Source organism: Camellia sinensis, chromosome 2 (assembly GCF_055761805.1).
Source record: "Camellia sinensis isolate YWXY chromosome 2, ASM5576180v1, whole genome shotgun sequence".
Lineage (NCBI taxonomy): Eukaryota > Viridiplantae > Streptophyta > Magnoliopsida > Ericales > Theaceae > Camellia > Camellia sinensis.
Window position 1 is genome coordinate 25348547 of NC_138962.1, and position 18940 is coordinate 25367486.

General features: G+C 36.6%; 1 protein-coding gene across 4 annotated transcripts; it reads right to left on the minus strand.

Moving 5' to 3' along the window:
- Positions 1–6844: 6844 nt before the first annotated feature.
- On the minus strand, positions 6845–17247 carry LOC114271485 (AP-3 complex subunit sigma). Of its 4 annotated transcripts, none has more exons than XM_028213102.2 (8): positions 16916–17247; positions 16703–16745; positions 11153–11214; positions 9855–9951; positions 9013–9083; positions 8066–8157; positions 7909–7990; positions 6845–7166 (listed from the first exon to the last, which is right to left on the minus strand). In XM_028213102.2, exons 1-7 carry the CDS (start codon positions 16982–16984, stop codon positions 7924–7926), a joined length of 501 nt encoding a protein of 166 aa, XP_028068903.2. In that variant the 5' UTR covers positions 16985–17247; the 3' UTR covers positions 6845–7166; positions 7909–7923. The 4 variants fall into 4 exon arrangements, with proteins under 4 accessions (XP_028068903.2, XP_028068909.2, XP_028068914.2 ...); XM_028213108.2 differs by having other exon boundaries at positions 6845–7162; positions 16916–17209; XM_028213113.2 differs by lacking the exon at positions 8066–8157 and having other exon boundaries at positions 16916–17246.
- Between the last annotated feature and the right edge of the window lie 1693 nt (positions 17248–18940).

Sequence of the window (18940 nt, forward strand, 5' to 3'; positions counted from 1 at the left end):
TCTTGCACACTTGTTTTGCCACCTTTGTAAACTGTTTTTGGCTTGGTTTTGAACTAAAAAAAAAATCTGTTTTTCAGTCTTAAAAATGGTGGTTTAAGCCTCTTTTGAGTTTGAGGGCGGTCCACCGTTCTTGTCTCTTTGCTTGTTAAGCTTTTGTGCCATCTTTCAAAGCTTTCTAAAATAACTTTTTTTGCCCTTTTAACCACTGAATTCCAAAGAAATTTCAGTGGTAGAAAGTTGGTTTTGAGGGCCAAAATGGGAGGGGGTGGTCCCCCCTCCTCTTGTCTTGTTTGCATGTGTTAACGGCCTAATAAGTGAGCTTCTATTTCTACCTTTTTGAAGTTTAGTTCAAGCATGTTTTAGGCTTTATTTTGACCTGCTTTAACTCTGTTTTTGGCTGGTTGGGTCAATTTTTGCTTGCTTTTTACACTTGTAGTGCAATCTTGTTCATTAGCTAGTGTGCTTGGTGATTTAGCCTATTATTCTAGCATGTATTGGTGTAGACACCCCATTTTTGACCGTCCTTGAGACTTGGACGTCATCGTTTGAACACTCGATGATAATCCATGCTCATGTTCGTTTTGAGTTTCTGAAGGTCTCGGCTGTGCGCTTCGCCTTGGAGCCTCTCAACTTGTCTGTTTTGTGCTTGGTTGTGGACCAAAAGCTTCTGGCTTTGTTTTTTAGGGAATGGGGTGGCTTGTTGGCCAGCCCTACAACCCATCGGCCAGGCCTCATGCCTATCGGCCCTTCCTTCTTTCCATCGACCATCAGTGGTGGCTGGCCGGCACCTTTGTTGGCCGGTCGGCCCTTTTTTTGGCCGAGATCCCTTTTTCTGCTTTTGCAGATATTTTTCTTCTAGCTGGTGCCAGCTGTTGATCACTTGTTGTATCCTCCATACACATGTATGGATGGATTCAAACAAGTTTTAGCTTGCTAAGGAAGCTTTGGCTTGTGTTTTCTATAAGAAGGGAGGTCCCTCTCCCTTTCCAGAAGTTCTGAAAATTTGAGATACAAAACATATATCTCCCTCTCTCTATATTTTTTCCTCTCTCTCTATATTTGCACTTGTTTGTGCTCAAAAGTGTCATTTTTTCATTTTTACACTAAAGCACCTAGTGAAACACCTTCACTACTGAGCTGAGGTTCTTGGAGGTTGCATTTGGGTGGTTTAAGCTTGGTTTTTGCCTCTGAAGTTGCTGTTCTAAAGAGGTTCTTCAAGGGTAAGTCTCTTACCTCTTTAAAAGCTTTGTTTTCATAGCTTATTTGGCCCTATTTGCATGCTTCTTTTGGCTTAACTTTCAACTGTAAAAAGCTTCTTTTTTAAGTGCTTAAAGTGTTTGTTTGAGGTACCTTTGGTGTTGGGGGTGGTCTACCCCCTTTTATGCCTTATTTGGCCTTGTTTTGAGCCATCTCTTTTAGGCCTTTGGATCACCTTTGTTTGGCCTCTTCACCACTGAATTCCAGAGGAATTTCAGTGGTGGAAAGTGTGTTTTGAGGCCTCAAATAGGAGGGGGTTGTCCCCCCTCCTCTTATCTTGTTTGCTTGTGTTGATGGCTCATCAAAGTAGTATGTCTTTCTAGCATGTTTTGGCTCCATCTCATCATGCCTTAGGCCTTATTTTAACATGATATAGCTTTGTTTTGGCTTAGTTTGATTACCTCTTGCATGCTCCTTGCACTTATAGTGCAATCCTCCTTATAGCCTTAACATGCATCATGCTTTGGACTATCATTCTAGCATGTTTTTGGCTCCACTCTGACAAGATTTTATTCATGTTTTGCCATGCTTAAGCTCTCTTTTAAGTGTTTTTGGTCATGCATGCCTTGCTTTGTATAGCCATAGTGCAATCTTGTTCACTAGCTTTGGGTTTCCAAGTCACTAGCATGCATTGCTTAGGCTATTTGCATGATTTAGTATCATTTGGTATGTGATTTTAGTGTGCGTAGTGTGGTCATGCTTTCACATCTTTCACTCTTTCAATGCTTTGAAGGGTTGGTGCTTTATGCCTTAAACATGAGCCAATATGCATGCCATCTTACCTAAGCTTTGGGGCTACCATTTCAGTGTGTTTTGGGTGTTATTTTGCCATAATACAACTCTGATTTTTGTTGATGAAGTCATCTCATGCTTGGTTTTGGTAGGTGTAGTGTAATCCTCCTCATTGGCCTTGTATGCTCCGTGCTTCATGCCTCTAATTCTAACACATGTTGGCTATGTTTAAGCATGTTTCTAGCATTGTTTTGACCTGTCTTGAGACTGTTTTGAATCATCTTGGCTCTTTGGGGTTTGATTGATATGGCCATGGCGCAAGTCCCTTTGCTAGTCTTAAACTTTGAGCCTCTTAGCATGCTATACTTGTGTTATGTGCATGATTTGGCATCATTCCTTACATGATGTCAGAGCATATTTCATTGCCACACTTTCACATTTTCCACTCCTTCAATGCGTTTGAGAGTTGTGTCTTCATGCCTTGTTTATGAACCAATGTGTATGCATGCTTGTATTTGCTTTTGGACTTCTTTTTCAGCATGTTTTGGCCATTGTCTTGGCATGCATGAGGCTTGTTTGAGGTTGGTTTGGTCCATTGAGTTTTGCATTACATAGCCCTTGCCATGCTCATATTGTTTGCATGTTGTTGCATTGCATTGTGTTTGCATGATATTGCGTTGCATTGTATTAGCATGTTGTGTGTGTTGCATTGTGTTTGGGTTGGACGTCGATCCAAACATGAGGAATGTCGCACGTTTCATACTCAAAGTGATGAAACGTGCCTCGTTCCTTAGGTTACCGACACCTTTGATCATGTATGATAAGGTGGAGGTTCATCGAGTCTTATGTGTTATTTGTGTACATTCATTGACATTGATTTGTGCAATTCGGCCTCTTTGGCCATCATGCATTGAGATGCGTGATTGGTGGCTCGAGAGCCGAGTACCGCCCTCCCTTGAGCTTAAGAGATGATAGGGAGGGTGGTTGTGCACATATTTCCTTGTAAATACACTGTCATGCCTCTGTTTGTGCTCTGTTGCAGCAAAAGGAGAAATTGCAGGAATCAATGGCCGATCGGCCATCAAAGCTACCGGCCGGCCACCAAAAGCTGCCGATCGGCTATAAATTTGGTCGATGGCCATCAATTTTGGCCGATGGCCATCCCTCTTGGCCGACCATCCTTCAGCATGTCCCTAAGCTGGGTCAGAATTTTCAGAGGTACAGGAGGTGTGCACACAGAGGCATCTTGAGGCACGGTAGTGGATTTCCGGGAGGACGTGACCGAGCATGCATCCTTCATTGTTCAAAGCAAAGCTATGGCAGCCTAATTTAGATGCTTTTCATACTTTAGTTGGTTTTGTAACTTAATTAATTTGATTAATTAGTTGATTTGTAATAATTAGTTTAATTAGCGTAGCTAGTTAGCTAAATTCATTCGGACCCTAAGTCGAGAGGGCAAGTGTTGTAATAAGTGTGCGTGTGTGTGATGCATGTCTTCCAACCTCCATTTCTTTCTCCCTTTTACTTATCAGCTTTCGATGGTTAGTTTTAGGGCATATTTCAATTAGCATCCTTATGCTTGCATGTTTGCATCATTCATTCGTATTGCATGCACCGAGCTCGGCGCATCATTCAAACTGCATTGTACTTTAATTCCTATTTGAATACATGTATCAATTGTTGCATTCACATGCCATTCTAAATAGCCGAGCCTTTTAGTTGCATTTTGCATGTGTTGTATTAGGCATTCTTGACACAACTAGGACTATGCATGATTACTAACTAGCTTTTGTTTTGGCTCGGAGTACTCGGTGAGTGTTTATGTTTTAGCATCCTTGCATGTGTGTAAGTGACCGCCATGATAGCATGCTTGCCATGAGGCTATTTGCTTATATGATATAACTGCATGAATGCCTGTGGATGAAGGCTTGATTGCTTGAATTGGGACAACTCGATGATTGTGAGTTTTAAGCCCACTTGAAGTGGCAAAATCATGTTTTTCTAAGCCCACTTGAGGGTGGCAAATCCGCGTCTTAGCCTACTTGCGAGTAGCAACTTCAAACCACTTTCAAAAACAAACATGAGTTGTTTTGTTCCAATCCGCGTGATTGAGTCTATACTTGTATGCTGTGTGCATCACATAGTATACTAGCTAATAAACCGGAATAAGAACACATGTGTTTTCAAAAACAACATATCATGTTAGTAGAGGCCGATCTTTGATCGGGCGAGCGAGGGTGCTCCTTCCAGGACCTTCCCCTCTCGTACCCAAGTTCTAGAGCTGAGGCAACTTTGGTAATGACGGACACGTAGCCTTAGACACGAGTCAGGGTTTCCTAAATTTTCCAAAATAAAATATTTATTTGGCAACTCTGAAATCTGGAAAAACAGTCCATGTTTGGTACTTCTTGATTAAAATCGATTTTCCAAAACGATTTGCCGAATTTGGACTCTTTGGTGATTTATCAGTCTCACATTACACTTTGTGAGATTAGATTTAGAATCGTGACAGGAGTCCGAACTGTAGTAGCTAGAACTACAATTCGCGCCCTCGCGCGCGGAGCGGACTTCGGGCGGTCTACAATTGGTTCCACTCTAGCATGTTTTTGGCTTTGATTTAGCATGCTCTAACTCTGTTTCAAGTGGTCTTGGTCACATATGCCTCGCTTTGTATAGCTATAGTGTAACCGCCCCTTACTAGCTTTGTGTTTTGAGGCTCTTAGCATATTTTATTTGAGTTATTCGCATGATATGACATCATTTAGCATGTGATTTCAGAACATATACCTCTGTCACACTTTCATATATTTCACTTCTTCATTGCTTTTGAGGATTGTGTATTGTGCCTTGCTTATGGGCTAACATGCGTGCATGTTCTCCTAGTCTTTTGAGCTCCTATCTCAACATGTTCATGCCACTGATTTGGCATGTTTTAGGTCTGTCCATGGCTGGTTTTGTTGTTTGAGCTTGATAATGTATGCTTCTAGTGTAATATACTTCACTAACTTTGATACTTTATGCCTCTAACATGCATTACATGAGTTGTTTGCATGATTTTGAGTCACTTAGCATGTTATTTCAGTGCTGAAATATGTGTCATTGCACTCCATTGTTTCAATCTTTCATTCACTTTGAAAGTGGTCTTGAGCCCCTTGATGGCTTGGGTATAGAATTGAGGTTCGCATGCCTAATGGTTTTAATCCTCCCTTGAGGATTTCTACTGACCAAAAGCATGAGACTTCTTTCATACTTAAGGTGCTTGTGGCTTAGGTCATCTTTCCCATTAGAGGACTCACACATTGAACTTAACCGGGTAATTGATCTTTGTGACTTCGGTCTTCTTCTCATGGAATGTAAATTGTAATCATTTAGCCTTTTCTCATTTTTGAATTGGATTTTCATTTGGTGGAGTTTGTGTATTTGTCATCTAATTTTTGCCTAAAAAACACTCGGATGAAGTTGCGAAAAAAGGTCCCACCGAGATTTGAACTCAGGTTACTGGCCAAGTTTGGCATGTCTTAAAAAAGTCAAAAAGTCAAAAAGTCACTATCCTATTTAAGTCACATCACTTCTCTAACACATCACTTCAAACCCAATCCATATTCAATCCATATTTCATAAAAAGTCAAAAAGTACACTTATTTAGAACATCCCAAACAACCCCTTAGAACAATGTCCTGACCACTAGACCATGGGACCTCTTATGCAAATTTGTCCTTCATAATATGTTAATGATCTTTTTTTCTTTCCAAAAGCTTTGAATGGAAGTTAATAGTTATTTTTATCTGAGCCCTTAAGCGATGGTTTTTGCTGACTTTCCTAAAAAAAGATTACTTTAAAAGAGATTTGTAGATATCTGTTTACATTTCTCTTCTCTTACAATATAAAAAAATTGAAGTTAACCATACACAATGATGTCACTCTTCTTACAATAAAAAATTAAAAAATGTTTGATAACTTAAATTTATGTAGTCCGAATAGTTCGAATGTATCAAAACAATGATCTCGTTTGATAGAGTTGTGAGAAAGTGATTATAGCTTATAGCTTAACAACTTATAGCTTATAACTGTGAACATAAGCTGATTTTTGACTTATAAATTAAACTTCTTCTTCCCCACTTAAAGAATAAGTTCATTTTTTACTTACAAAAAGTTATAAGTTGTATTGTTGAGCTTAACCAAACACATCAAAATAACTTAAATTAAGCTAAAAGTCGAAATAAGCTAAAAAAAAACCCTACCAAACAGAGCCAATGTTGTTTTATTTCCAAAACGACATCGTTTTAAGACATTCAAACTATAAAAATTCAAACTACCAAGCATTGGTGTAAAAAATTTTGAGTTGACCACACAGTGATGTCATTCCTCAAACACGCTTTGCAAAAACATGGTGGAAAGAATAAGATATATTTGTACTTAGAATTAGATATTATTTTTGCTTGTATAATATCACATGGATGGCCAAAACAATTTCTTGATACACGTCTATTCAAAGAAAAAATGATTGAGACTAATAAAAAAATTTCTCATTTTAACTCATAATGATGTGACACGATAAGTGTCATTTGTCATGCACTCAGTCATATAAGACTCGACTCCCTTATCGTATAATTGTCAGTGAATTCATAGATCTAAAACAAAGTCTAGCATTTCTCAAAATCAAACTTTAGAGGATCCCCAACCAAGACCCAAAAAAAAAAAAAATGTCCCCACAAGCATTTGGGAGTGCCGAAAGACAGACTGCTTTCCAACTTTTTGTTGAGTCCCGCCCAGTAGAAGGGCTTCAGCCTTGCAACAATTTGAAAGTCTGACAAACAATATGCTTAAAATAACCCACACAATAAAGACAGCCATATCACTCGAGTCACGCTTATGACACTTTTCAAGAATTTTAGAAATTTATCAGTACAAAGTTCAATATATCAATCACAATTAAGAGCACCGGCACACGGGGCTCGAGGAGAGCAAAGTCAGGTGATACCACAGAAAAAGGTCGACACAACTCTTTTCAATAGTTTCGCAGTGTCTATTCTTCAGGATTTTAGGTACCCAAAAACCAAAGACCAAGTGAAGTTAAAGCTTTACACTGGATTTTCTATGGTTGAATCTAAGTTGTTGTTCCTTTTTGTTCTCCTTCAGCATGCTTGCTTTCTCTCCTTCTATCATCCTCTGCCTGCCTATATCAGCATCAATATCATAGACATCAATAAAAACAAACAAATTTTGAAACACTAATTATAGAATCCACAGTTAGTTGCTAACATTATCTGTAAATTACTCTATTCTTTTCCTTCCAAGCATTGGAAGTTCCAATAGGCACATTCCTATTTACATACTAGTGTTCGGCAAAACTTTGACGGGCACATATACAAAAAAAGCATAAAGGCATACATAGTGAATGTAAGGCAGAGTGATTCAAGTAAAAGATCAAAGTTTTATTGAATCTTCATTGTCAATACCAACTGAAGCATGATGAAAGAATTATGAAAAATTGCTATTTGCATAACATGGATTGGTGTCCTATGGAAATGAAATCGTTAAATAATAAGTCCATGTTGTTTATCCTCAGAATTGATGTGTCCAATCTGGATTATATACAAGATTATTCTGACTTTTAAAGAAGACGATATCTACATTTGAATTGCATGTTAATGGTAGCGACATCAATAATGACGAGTCCATTCTTTTCGAGAAGCTTCATTCCAGAAAGGCAGGCATTTATCATGCATTTTAGCACTGTATAACAAACGGAGTTTTACATTCACATTTTTGTGCACATAATTCTCCCTAGATCATGTGTAGCCAGTGATATGAGAGATTTGATTATTTTCAAGTCTATAGTATTGTCAAATCAAAGGGTTAAAGGAGTGAAATCTTGCAAGTTAACCTATGTAAAATGTTATTCTGGTAAGAGCTTACTAGAGAAGTCATGTGCTATCGAGCATGCCAGCCAGGAATAGATTTTGGGACAACCAGAATTGTATTTGAGGCCTTTTCCAACCTGCAGAAAATCAGTAGCTAGTATCATGGACTTTATTTTGGCCTAGAGAGAGAGAGAGAGAGCACTTTGAGATACTTTGAGATTTCTTCAACAGCCTTCATAACTTCTGAAGAACTTGTCTCAAGAACTTGACCACCCAACACAATTTCATCTAAAATAGTATGCACCTGCCAAATCAGTTACTGGACCACTGAGTGCCGAATGTTGAACATGACATACACATGCTAGCACATGCATGCTTGTACTTAATATATAAAACAAGAGAGAAGATCCTCAAATGTAGAAGAGCAGAAAAGGGAGCTTTATACATGTATATATATATATATTTTTTTTAAAATTACAGAAGCTGAGTAAGCACTTGTCAAAATGACATAGGCTAGGACAGCACATTCAAGGTTAACAACTTGCCAGCTTCACATAAAGGTGACACAATATTGCTAGATTTCATCTCGAGAGTTTGGAAAAGATTATGCATAAAAGAGGGCAATGACACCAGCAACACCTAGTTCAGACTTAAAAATAGCTAGCATCGTTCATGAGCTCAAAAGACTATGAATAGTATGCACTGAAAGTGAACTTTTCCACATTGAAGAAGTCAATATTGATTTTTTACCATTGACTTCTGCTTATTCTTATTGTTAGGTTAATTAATAATACTAACTCATCAAGACGCTATTCCCACCAACAATTTCATAAGTTGTTTGTAAAACTGAAAATTTAGCAGATTAATCCATAGGTTGAATCCACATCCCAAATGTTAACATGAAATGATGATAGGACGGTGGACCTCTGGAAATCCCAAGAAAAGCCGAAATAGGTCTCTGTTACTGATGATCAGCTCATTGGATGTGCTACCTTCGTGAAAACAAATCACACTGAGCCCGACCAGTACATTATAAACTGAGAAAGCTAGTTCAATTGCAACCCAGAATGATGCCTTGTCAATTTGATCTCCATTACAATTTTGCCAAAGACATGCTCCTTCACATGAACTTGGATAAAGAGAAAAGAGCGAGGCCAACCTTGTTAAAGTTGAAGGCAATGTCGAGCTCACACACATTACTGAAACACTTGTCCAATGTCTCCACAAAAACTGCGAATGCCAGAAAGTTTAAGGAAACAAGATATCCAACTAGAAAACAATGTAGCAGTGAAAAGTAAATACGTATCATGCTATTGACCAGTTCTGAAGTTCTTTCAGGACATCCAAGAAAAAGACAGTTTATGTTATTTAGTACTTTCAAGATATGTAAACAAATTATTGACTACTCTTGCTTCCCATTTGACTCAAAACCCACACAATTACAGATTGAGCAACAGCTGAGTGACCTTGAAAGTCTAAAGTTTGTCTTAACAAGGTCAGGCAACAAGAAGAAAGCAGACCAAAATAAGTTATACTACTAACCTAGAATCAAAATGCATGGAACATGGAAACAAAAAAAAAGGAAGAAGCAATTTATGACATGTACTATGTACAAGCTCTGACCATCCAGCTAGGAAATGCCCACCCAAGAGTTAAGACCCCCTCAACTGAAGGACATGACCTAAACCATGGGTGCATAATCACATCTCTTAGAAAAGGTCGGAACAGTATGCATTTTGTTAAAATGTGTGGTGATTATAGAATGTGAGAATAAATGACTGAGAGATGAACAAACCGGTGCCCGCGCCAGTTTGCTATTATTCTTAGAGTTGTTCAGCCATAAAATAACTTGAACATCATTCATAACTACAAAAAGCACTCCTATGGTAACAATTAGCTATTTTGGTAAACTTGTACACCCTACAGTGGCCTTCAAGACCTTATAACCTTCCCTGAAGTAATTTATGTATTTTAATATTTGAGGATAATCTTTCCATGTACCTTGCATCAGATCTGGCATTGCTAGCTCATTTTCGGCACTATCAAATATGAATACAAAGTATAGCGTGGCATAAGTCTTGTACACAAGCTGAGCATCCTGCAAGTAAGGGACCATAGAAACATAAATTTACTAGCTCTTTTAACTGGGAACTAGTTAAGAAAAAAAATAAAATAATGACAAGCATGTCATGTAACTTGGATGCCAAGGGGGTTATTAAGCCATCAACACAAAAACAAGCCAACTCATAATTTAGAGTAATATTCTAAATTTAATTTTTGGGCAAACTTCACTTTATCCCTCTGTGGTTTGGGCCATGTGCAGTTTACCTCCTAATGTTTGAAAATGACTACATAACCCCCACGTGGTTTGTGGACTGAAATGCACCATTAACATTCCGTCCAATTTAACAATAAGTGTGAAACACATAGCAAATTTAAGGGGGTTAAATGCTCATTTTCAATTTTCAAATGGGATAAATCACACATGGTATAAAACACGGGGGGTTAAAATGTACTTTACCTTCCAAACAAATGACCAAAACACAAGGGTATTTTAGTCTTTTTCATTAAATCGTTAACGGGCCTAACGATGCATTTTAGTCCACAAACCACAACGAGGTTATGTGGTCATTTTCAAACATTAAGGGGTAAGCCGCATATGACCCAAACCACAAGGGGCAAAGTGAAGTTTGCCCTTAATTTTTTACAAGAAAAGTCGTTTTCACTCCAAGCAAGTTGGGTACAGAAAAAACTAGTTACACTGTTTTCTCTTTTGAAGGAACTAATTATAATTTGTCACTGCAAATCAGAGTTTTAGCAACTTTTTCTAACGGTTGGATTATTACAGACCTCGAATATAGTTATATGCAGTAGTTGTGAGTATGGTTGCATTACTAGTTCTCAGTCCTGAGAAGCCAATGGAGGAACAATAGGCATGCTGAATAGGAAAACAAAAACAGCTGGACCATGGAGCCAACAGAACCTTCATATCATGATCAATAACAAAATATGGAGATGTTCTTATTCTAAAAGCTTAAAGAAGTCAAATTGATCAGTGAATGGTATCCTACCTACCTAATCCAACAACATTGTTCAGTAATCATAACTCCATTTTTCAGCTTACTAAAAACCTACTCTGGTAAAAGCATGATAAACATATTTTGTTTAGAGAACTGTCCACAACATAATTGTCGAACCAGTTCACATTTACTCACTGTTGCCAACTATGATGCTCTCTAATCATTGATAAATGTATATATATGTATCATAGAAAAAGTAGAGTGATGAAAACAACATACTGGTCCAAAAATGGGATCAGCCTGAATAAAGTTGCTCACATTCTCAGCCCTACTGCACAGAACTGCATTATGAAAAAAATAAATAAATAACTGATGAAACACACACTAATGAATGATAATTTATTCAAATTAAAAAAATATTCACTATTTTTTTTATAAAACAAGATTTTGCTCTATGTTTGGATCTTTGATGGATGGAAAAGATAGGAAAAGTAATGTTAAACGAAAGTCAATGGAAAACATTTTCCATGGTCAATGGAAAACAAGCCTATTTGGGCAAAAAATATTTTCCACTTTTAAAAAGCAGAAAAAGGTCTTCTAGCCTAAAATTTTACCAATGTTACTACAACACCACCACCACTACTCTCACTTCCACCACCACACCCCCATCGCCACGGCCATTGCCACCATCACCGTCGCTCCACCACCCCCACCTCTACCTCCACCTTCATTCCCCCCCCCCCAACCACCACCACCACCACCAAACATAGAAAAATATTTTCTCCATAAAACATTTTCTGAAAAAAATATTTTCTCCATAAAACATTTTCTGAAAAATATAATATTTTCCGTCCAAACAAACGGAGCGTAAAATAAGTTTTTTTTTTTTTGTTGTTGTTGTTGTTGTTGGATTAGGAAAATCAAAAGATAATAATAATAATAGATATTTGTCCACACACACCAAAAAGAGAAGGAAAAAAAAGTGTTCATTTACACAAAAAATGAAAACAATAAAAGTAATTTCTCATTTTTTTTTTATTATTACATTTTTTACGCCCAGACGGAGACACCACACGCACACACACACTCTCTCTCTCTCAGCCCTTTTCTTTCCTTTGACAGGCTCTCTCTATCTCTTCTCTCTCTCTCTCCCCCCAAAAAACCCTACCCATCTACCGACGGTGACAGCGATGGCGATGGCGATCTTCTCCATCGTCCTGCCAACAGCGGCGAACAACGATCTACACTTCTCCTCTACTTTCCTTTTCTTCTCCTCAATCTGTTCTGTTTTGTTCCAGTTCAAAGGCGATCTAATCTGTTCTATTCTTTTTTTTTTAAAAGAAATTTATTTTCTTTTTGTTTTGTTCCAGTTCGAAGATGAAAATGAAAACCTATGTTTTCTTTTCTTCTTTCCTCTTCTTCTCCTCAATCTGTAATCTTTTTTTTTTTTTTTTGTTCCAGTTCGAAAACCTCTCTTTTAGAGTCTAATATGTTTTTTTTTTTTTTTTGTTCTAGTTCTAAAGCTAGCGAGGTGGTGACATTCACAGTGTGAGGGTTCTACACACAAAGAGAGGAAGCTTACAGAGAGCAAGCTTATAGAGAGAAAACCAGAGAGGTTTGGTTTCATTTTCTTGTTATCTGCAATGGATTTCGTAAGGGACTTCAAAGAAAAAATATTACTCCCTCCGTCCCAAAATATTAATCCCTTATTCCATTTTTCATTGTCCCAACATATTAGTCCCTCTTTATAAATCAAGTACAAAAATAATGCAAATTTCCTATTTTGCCCTTCTTTTAAATTAATAAACAATTTAAAAAGTACAATTATGACATTGATATTCCCAAAAAATGTACTATCAAAAGGGTAATTTTGGAAAACCAACTTTTTTCAAATGCAATAAGTGTACTTCCAAAAAAAGTTGGATTTCCCAAAAGGGACCAATATTTTGGGACGGAGGGGGTAGATTAATTTGCATCCAAGAGTGAAAAAAATATTAGATTAATCTGTTCTGTTATTACACTGTATGTTGGACTTGTTGGACTTCTTATTCAATTTGCAATGGATGGCTATATCCAGTGTAGACTCAACACTGGGGACAGGACATGTTGTGTCTGTTTAGATTAATCTATTTGGGTTATCCTTTCTCTGATAAAGTGTGGCTGGAAAATCCTTCTAATGAGAGAGAGAGAGAAACCATAGGATTGTTGTTGTACGATTGATCTGTTGTTCCTCTAATTTTCTGAGTTCTCCAATAATGTTTGTATTCTTGACTACGACAAAATCATTATTTGTTTGGACTTGTGATGAGTGTAATGTAAATGAAAATGATGGTTTGAAAATTTTGGAATACCTCACTTCAATTTCAGATTTATTTGTTGAGATCTCTGCTAATACTATACACTTTCATTTTTGAGGCTTCTGTTTTGTCTTTGATATTTTGTACTTGTTCTTTTTATCTTCACTGTGATTTATGTTTTAATAGATTCATGAATTGCAATCAAGTGGAGATTTGCAAACAATCACAAAAAATTAAAGGAACAACAGTGGTGGCATTTCAACTCGTAGTTCACTTGCTCTCAAGATGGTGGAGGTTCTTGTTTGTATACAAAATTGGCTCCGAAATAACATTCTAATATGCCTTCGACAAGCAATGGATGATGTTGAAGAATTTGAACAACAATATGATTCGGGTAATATACAATGATTTATTTTGTTTTAAATTTCATTTATTTTGTATTATTCAAGATTTATTATCTTCACTTCACATGATTTTGTTATATTATGTTTTATGTGTAGTTGTTTCGGAATCAAGTTCATGTTCAAGCACAAGCTCAAGCCCAAGCCCAAGCCCAAGTCCAAGTCCGGAGAGTAATTTTATTGAAGTTTAATATCATTGGTAAATACTTCCCTTTTGTTAAATGTTGTTCACATATGGTTACTTGTTTTGAGTTTAAGACTTTTTGGTGTTTTCCTTATTAAATAATTTTATTTTTTTGTTATGCAGGTTTAGATGGCTCATGGTTTGGCTCAAGGAAATGAATTGTTTTTTTACTTCTTTTTGGATGACTGTAATACTATTGTTTGGATGCACAATGTTTGATAGATGCACAATGTTTTGGATGACTGTAATTTTTTTTATTTTTTTGAACTCTTGTTTTGGATGACTTAAATTTGTTGGACTATGCCCACTGCCCAGGTTATTTTCATAACACATAGATGTGATTGTGAATATTTTCATAACTCTTGTTTTGGATGACTTTAATTTGTTGAATTATGCCCACTGCCCAGGTTATTTTCATAACACACAGATGTTATTTTCATAACACACAGATGTGATTGTCAATATTTTCATAACTCTTGTTTTGGATGACTTTAACTTGTTGGATTATGCCCCCTGCCCAGGTTATTTTCATAACACAGATGTTATTTTTATAACACAGATGTGATTGCGAATATTTTCATAACTCTTATTTTGGATGACTTTAATTTGTTGGATTGTGCCCACCTATGAAGCACGGACACGGACACGGACACGGGACACGGCAATTTCTAAAAAATGAGAACACGGACACGGCAGGGGACACGGCAAATTTTTAAATTTTTTTATAAATATTTTTATTTTAATGCACATTAATTATTTTATTTATTTATTATATTTTTTAAATAATGTGTTCTAATTAATTTTTTTATTTTATTTTACATATGTATTTATTTATTTATTAATAAGTATATATTATTTTATAATATGTATTATATATTATCTTATAAGTATATTTATGTTATATAATAACTATTATATAATATATAATTATAATAGTTATTAGTTATAATATATAATAATAATAATAGTTATTATAATATAATAATAGTTATTGTTATTATAATATAATAATAGTTATTATAATAAATAATAGTTACATATATTATACTCTTATATGGATAAAGACGGGGGAGACAGAAGAGACAGAGGGAGACAGAAGCCACAGCAAGAGAGAGGGAGACCACCGATCGCGATCAGCGAGAGAGAAGAGACCAGCGATTGCGCGATCGCGATCAGCGAGAGAGAAGAGACCAGCGATTGCGCGATCGCGATCAGCGAGAGAGAGGGAGACAGAAGCGATCGCGATCGCAAGGGAGGGAGGGAGAGAGAGAGAAGGCGAGAGAGAGACAGCTCTGCAAATGCGAAGCCAAAGGCGAGAGAGAAAGCTCTGAGTTGAAGTGGACTGGATCGTCGAAATGGACTAGATGGAGGTCGATTGGCTCGAGATCGAAGGCTGAGAAGTCGCTGACCAGGTTTGTACTCATTTTCTCTTTCATTTACTCTTCTCCCGTGTCCCATGGCGTGTCCAGATTTGGACACGCGTGTCTCTGCCATGTCTCCGTCGTGTCCCTCGCAAAAAAATTAATTAAATTAAGGCGACACGCCAGATGCCGTGTCCCATACATGTCCCCGACGTGTCTCCGTATCCGACACCGCCACGGCTTCCATTTTGGCGTGTCCATGCTTCATAGGTGCCCACTGCCCAAGTTGTTTGTTGGATGCACAATTGTTTTAATTATGCCTACTGCCCAGGTTATTTTCATAACACATAGATGTGATTGTGAATATTGCATTGCCCATGTTGTATTTTTACCATGCCACGGCGTTGCCCAACATGCCAAGGCCGGCATGGCATGCCATGGCAGGGCCTTAGCCAGTAGCATGGCATGCCACGGCTTTGGCCAACATGCCAAGCCACCGCCTTGGCAAACATGCCAAGCCACCGCCTTGGCAAACATGCCATGCTGGCCAAGGCCGTGGCACGGCATGCAAGCCAAGGCCGTGCCATGGCTTACCGGCCTTGCCATGCTAGGCATCGCCATGGCATGGCATGGCATGCCAAGGCCGACATGCCACGCCACGGCCTTGCCCAGCATGCCAAGGCCGGCATGCCATGGCACAGCATTGGCCAGCATGCCATGCCACCACCTTGGCCAGAATGACAAGGCCGGCATGGGCTTGGCAGAATCAGCGGGGAAAGAAGACCCTGTTGAGCTTGACTCTAGTCCCACTTTGTGAAATGACTTGAGAGATGTAGGATAAGTGAGAGCTAGAAACGGCAAAAGTGACATGGCATGCCGGCCTTGGCATGCGGGGCAGCGCTGTGGCATGGCATGCTGGCGACGGCGGTAGCATAGCATGCTGGCAAGGCCGTGCCATGGCACGCTGGTGTTTTTAAGGAAGTGCACAATTGAATTATGTTGAAAATTTTAAATTTGTAAAATTTTCAACCACCAAACCGATTCGTATTCATCTGCCAATCCACATCCGCCAGATTGGCGGACGGATGCAGATTGATTTTTTCAATCCGCCAATTTAGCGAACGGATGACAAATTTGAGGTTTCGTGGCAACAACCGATCCGCGCCCACCCCTAATAACATTATGAGCATACAGTACTTCTAGATCAGATTTGTGCACATATGTTGAAATACATGTATACATGTATATATATGACTATTGATTTAGTTAGTTCACTAACAATGTAATTTTCAATAATCTAACAAAAATCAACAGTGAAATCAAATGAAGTATCACAGAACACAAAAAGAATTTTATTAAAAAGAAAATAATGCTGCAGAACCAGTCGAAAACTACTACCAAAATAGGTAACTTGGCTTAGAACCCAATATAAACCCTAACTCCATGGCAATTGTTCAGTGTAACCAAAGCAACACAACATTACTGTGAAATACGAGATGGATCATAATTATTGAACAGAAAAAAATGACAAAACCTAAAGAAATATGTAAAGTAAAAGCCAGAGATGAAAGAGAAACCCTAACAACCTCCATAAATACTCCGGATCAGCTCCTGTTGCTTCTCCACAGGCTAACCTTACAATTCAAACCACAATAGATCAACATAGGGAACTTTGGAACAGTTTAGTTGCAAAGAAATTAAAATTCAGATCTGAAATCCTTGATCAATAATTAGAAATCTAAGATTTTCTTTGTAGTTGATTTTCTAGGGAAACAAGCAGAGAGGGAAGAGAGAGGAACCTGATAATCGTAGAATTTGACAAGGCGAGGCTTGCCTTGGTCGTTCATCACAATCACCGCTCGTATCATTCCGATGATCTGCGACTCACACAATCCCAGCGTCTTCACCGCTCGATCACACACCTCGCTCTATCACAACAATCAAATTCCGAGGGCCTGTCTTCTGCTAAATTAGGCCTTTCCCTTATCCATTTTGTCCTCAAATTAATTTGACTCTTAAATTTTTTTATTTTTCCACACTTTGATTCAATTTTTTTTGTTTTTTTGTTTTGTTTTTTTAAATTACACTTTGTCGCCTTTGTTTAGGTGTGTTTTGGCAATTTTAAAAAAACAGACAATTTATTGATTTCTTGATTAATTTAGGTTACAGTATATTTCTATTTTTTGTTTTTGCATGTTTTTTAAAAAATAAAACAAACAAACAAACAAACAAACAAAAAAATTGCCCCATTTTTGGAATTAGGGGGAAAAAAATTAGTTCTTTGATTTTTTTTTTTGACCTTTTTTTATAAAAACGTGTAGAAAAATGAAAAGGTAATATAACTTAGAAAAGTCAAACAAATAAAAAAAATACCTTTTAACCTAGTTGACAAAATAGGCCACTTCTTAATTTTGACTTTTAAAGTTTCTTTTTTTCCAATATTTCATTATCTCAAAATTTTCTCAATTTATTATTAAAGTTAATTTATATTTAAAATTAGATAATAATAAAAAAATGGAGAAATTTAGTCAAAACTCCCCATTGAACCATTGTTTGGGAAAAATGATAGCCCATTTATTTTTCTTCATAAACTCTCTAAAAAGAAAGCACATAATTGAATAATGACAAAGTAAAATATCTTCTTCTTTTTTTCTTAGACAATATTATGTTATTATGAGACAGAGTAATATATTACTGTCAAACAGAGTAACATATTACTATTACTGTTTACATCAATTTCAATTATAATAATTTTTTTTGGTAATGAATTTCATAGTCAACATGGATCTTATTTGATAGATCTTGATGAGAGAATTTTAAAAATATTAATTTTATTAAAACCGACATCTATATCAAAAGTTATATTATTTTAAAATTTAATATTTTGATAAGAGTGATATTTGTTGGACTTTTCAAATAAAAACTTTTTGTATACTTTGTTCTTAATTAAGATTTTATTATAAGGAGATTTTGACTAAATCTTTTAAAAAAATCTTACGTTAATTGTCACACAATATAAAAAATATATTATTACAGTCACCTCTCTTAACTCTATCAACAATAAATAGAAAGAACAACAAAATTAAAATTTGACATTTATTCCTATCGATGACACTATCCATGAGGTTCCAGATCCACATGGTGACCAATGACACCTCTTAGTAGTATGTTAGATGTCCGTATTTTGGTTACTCAAAGATGGAAAAAAGATTGAGAGTTCTAAAATTGGAGTTCTAGGGAGCTCTAATGGTGTATGGGTCTCACAATGATGTAATATTTGTGTCTTGTCTTTTATTATTATTATTGCCAAGTTATTAGAGTTCTAAAATTATAGAAATGTATCATATCTAACCTAAAAATATCTATTTGTTATCTATCACACATTGAGAAGATAAGTTATAGCACAACATATCCCCTTATAATAATATTTTAAACTCTTTTTAAATTGACATAAGAAAATATTTCACATGTTTGAGGAATCGTAATAAAATAATTCAATAATCCTAATAATAGGGATTTATAAAAATGTCACCGATGGCTTGTAACACGGGCAGGCGTGCACACAAAGGCACAGAACACACGTTAATTAGTTAGGGACGAACTCACCATACTGGGATGCCATGCCTACACAATAGTTGCGAGCTGAGGTCAAGCTATCTAACCCGTGATATGATTTAAAGTTTAAGAAATTGAGTCTCGTCTGTTAACTTTTTAATTTTAATAAAAAAAATACTATAAATTATTATATTATCATTTTTGATTTTTAAAAAAATTTATTTTTTCATTTTTTGTATTTTAATGTTTTAATGATTTTTAAAAATATT

Excerpts from the sequence above, each read along its gene's own strand:
- LOC114271485 (XM_028213113.2), bottom strand. The coding sequence starts at position 16,984 with ATGATACGAGCGGTGATTGTGATGAACGACCAAGGCAAGCCTCGCCTT. Across the intron at positions 11,215-16,702 it reads GATCCGGAGTATTTATGGAG|TTCTGTGCAGTAGGGCTGAG; the intron begins GTTGTTAGGGTT and ends TTCATAATGCAG. Across the intron at positions 9,084-9,854 it reads AATGCCAGATCTGATGCAAG|TTTTTGTGGAGACATTGGAC; the intron begins GTACATGGAAAG and ends TGGCATTCGCAG.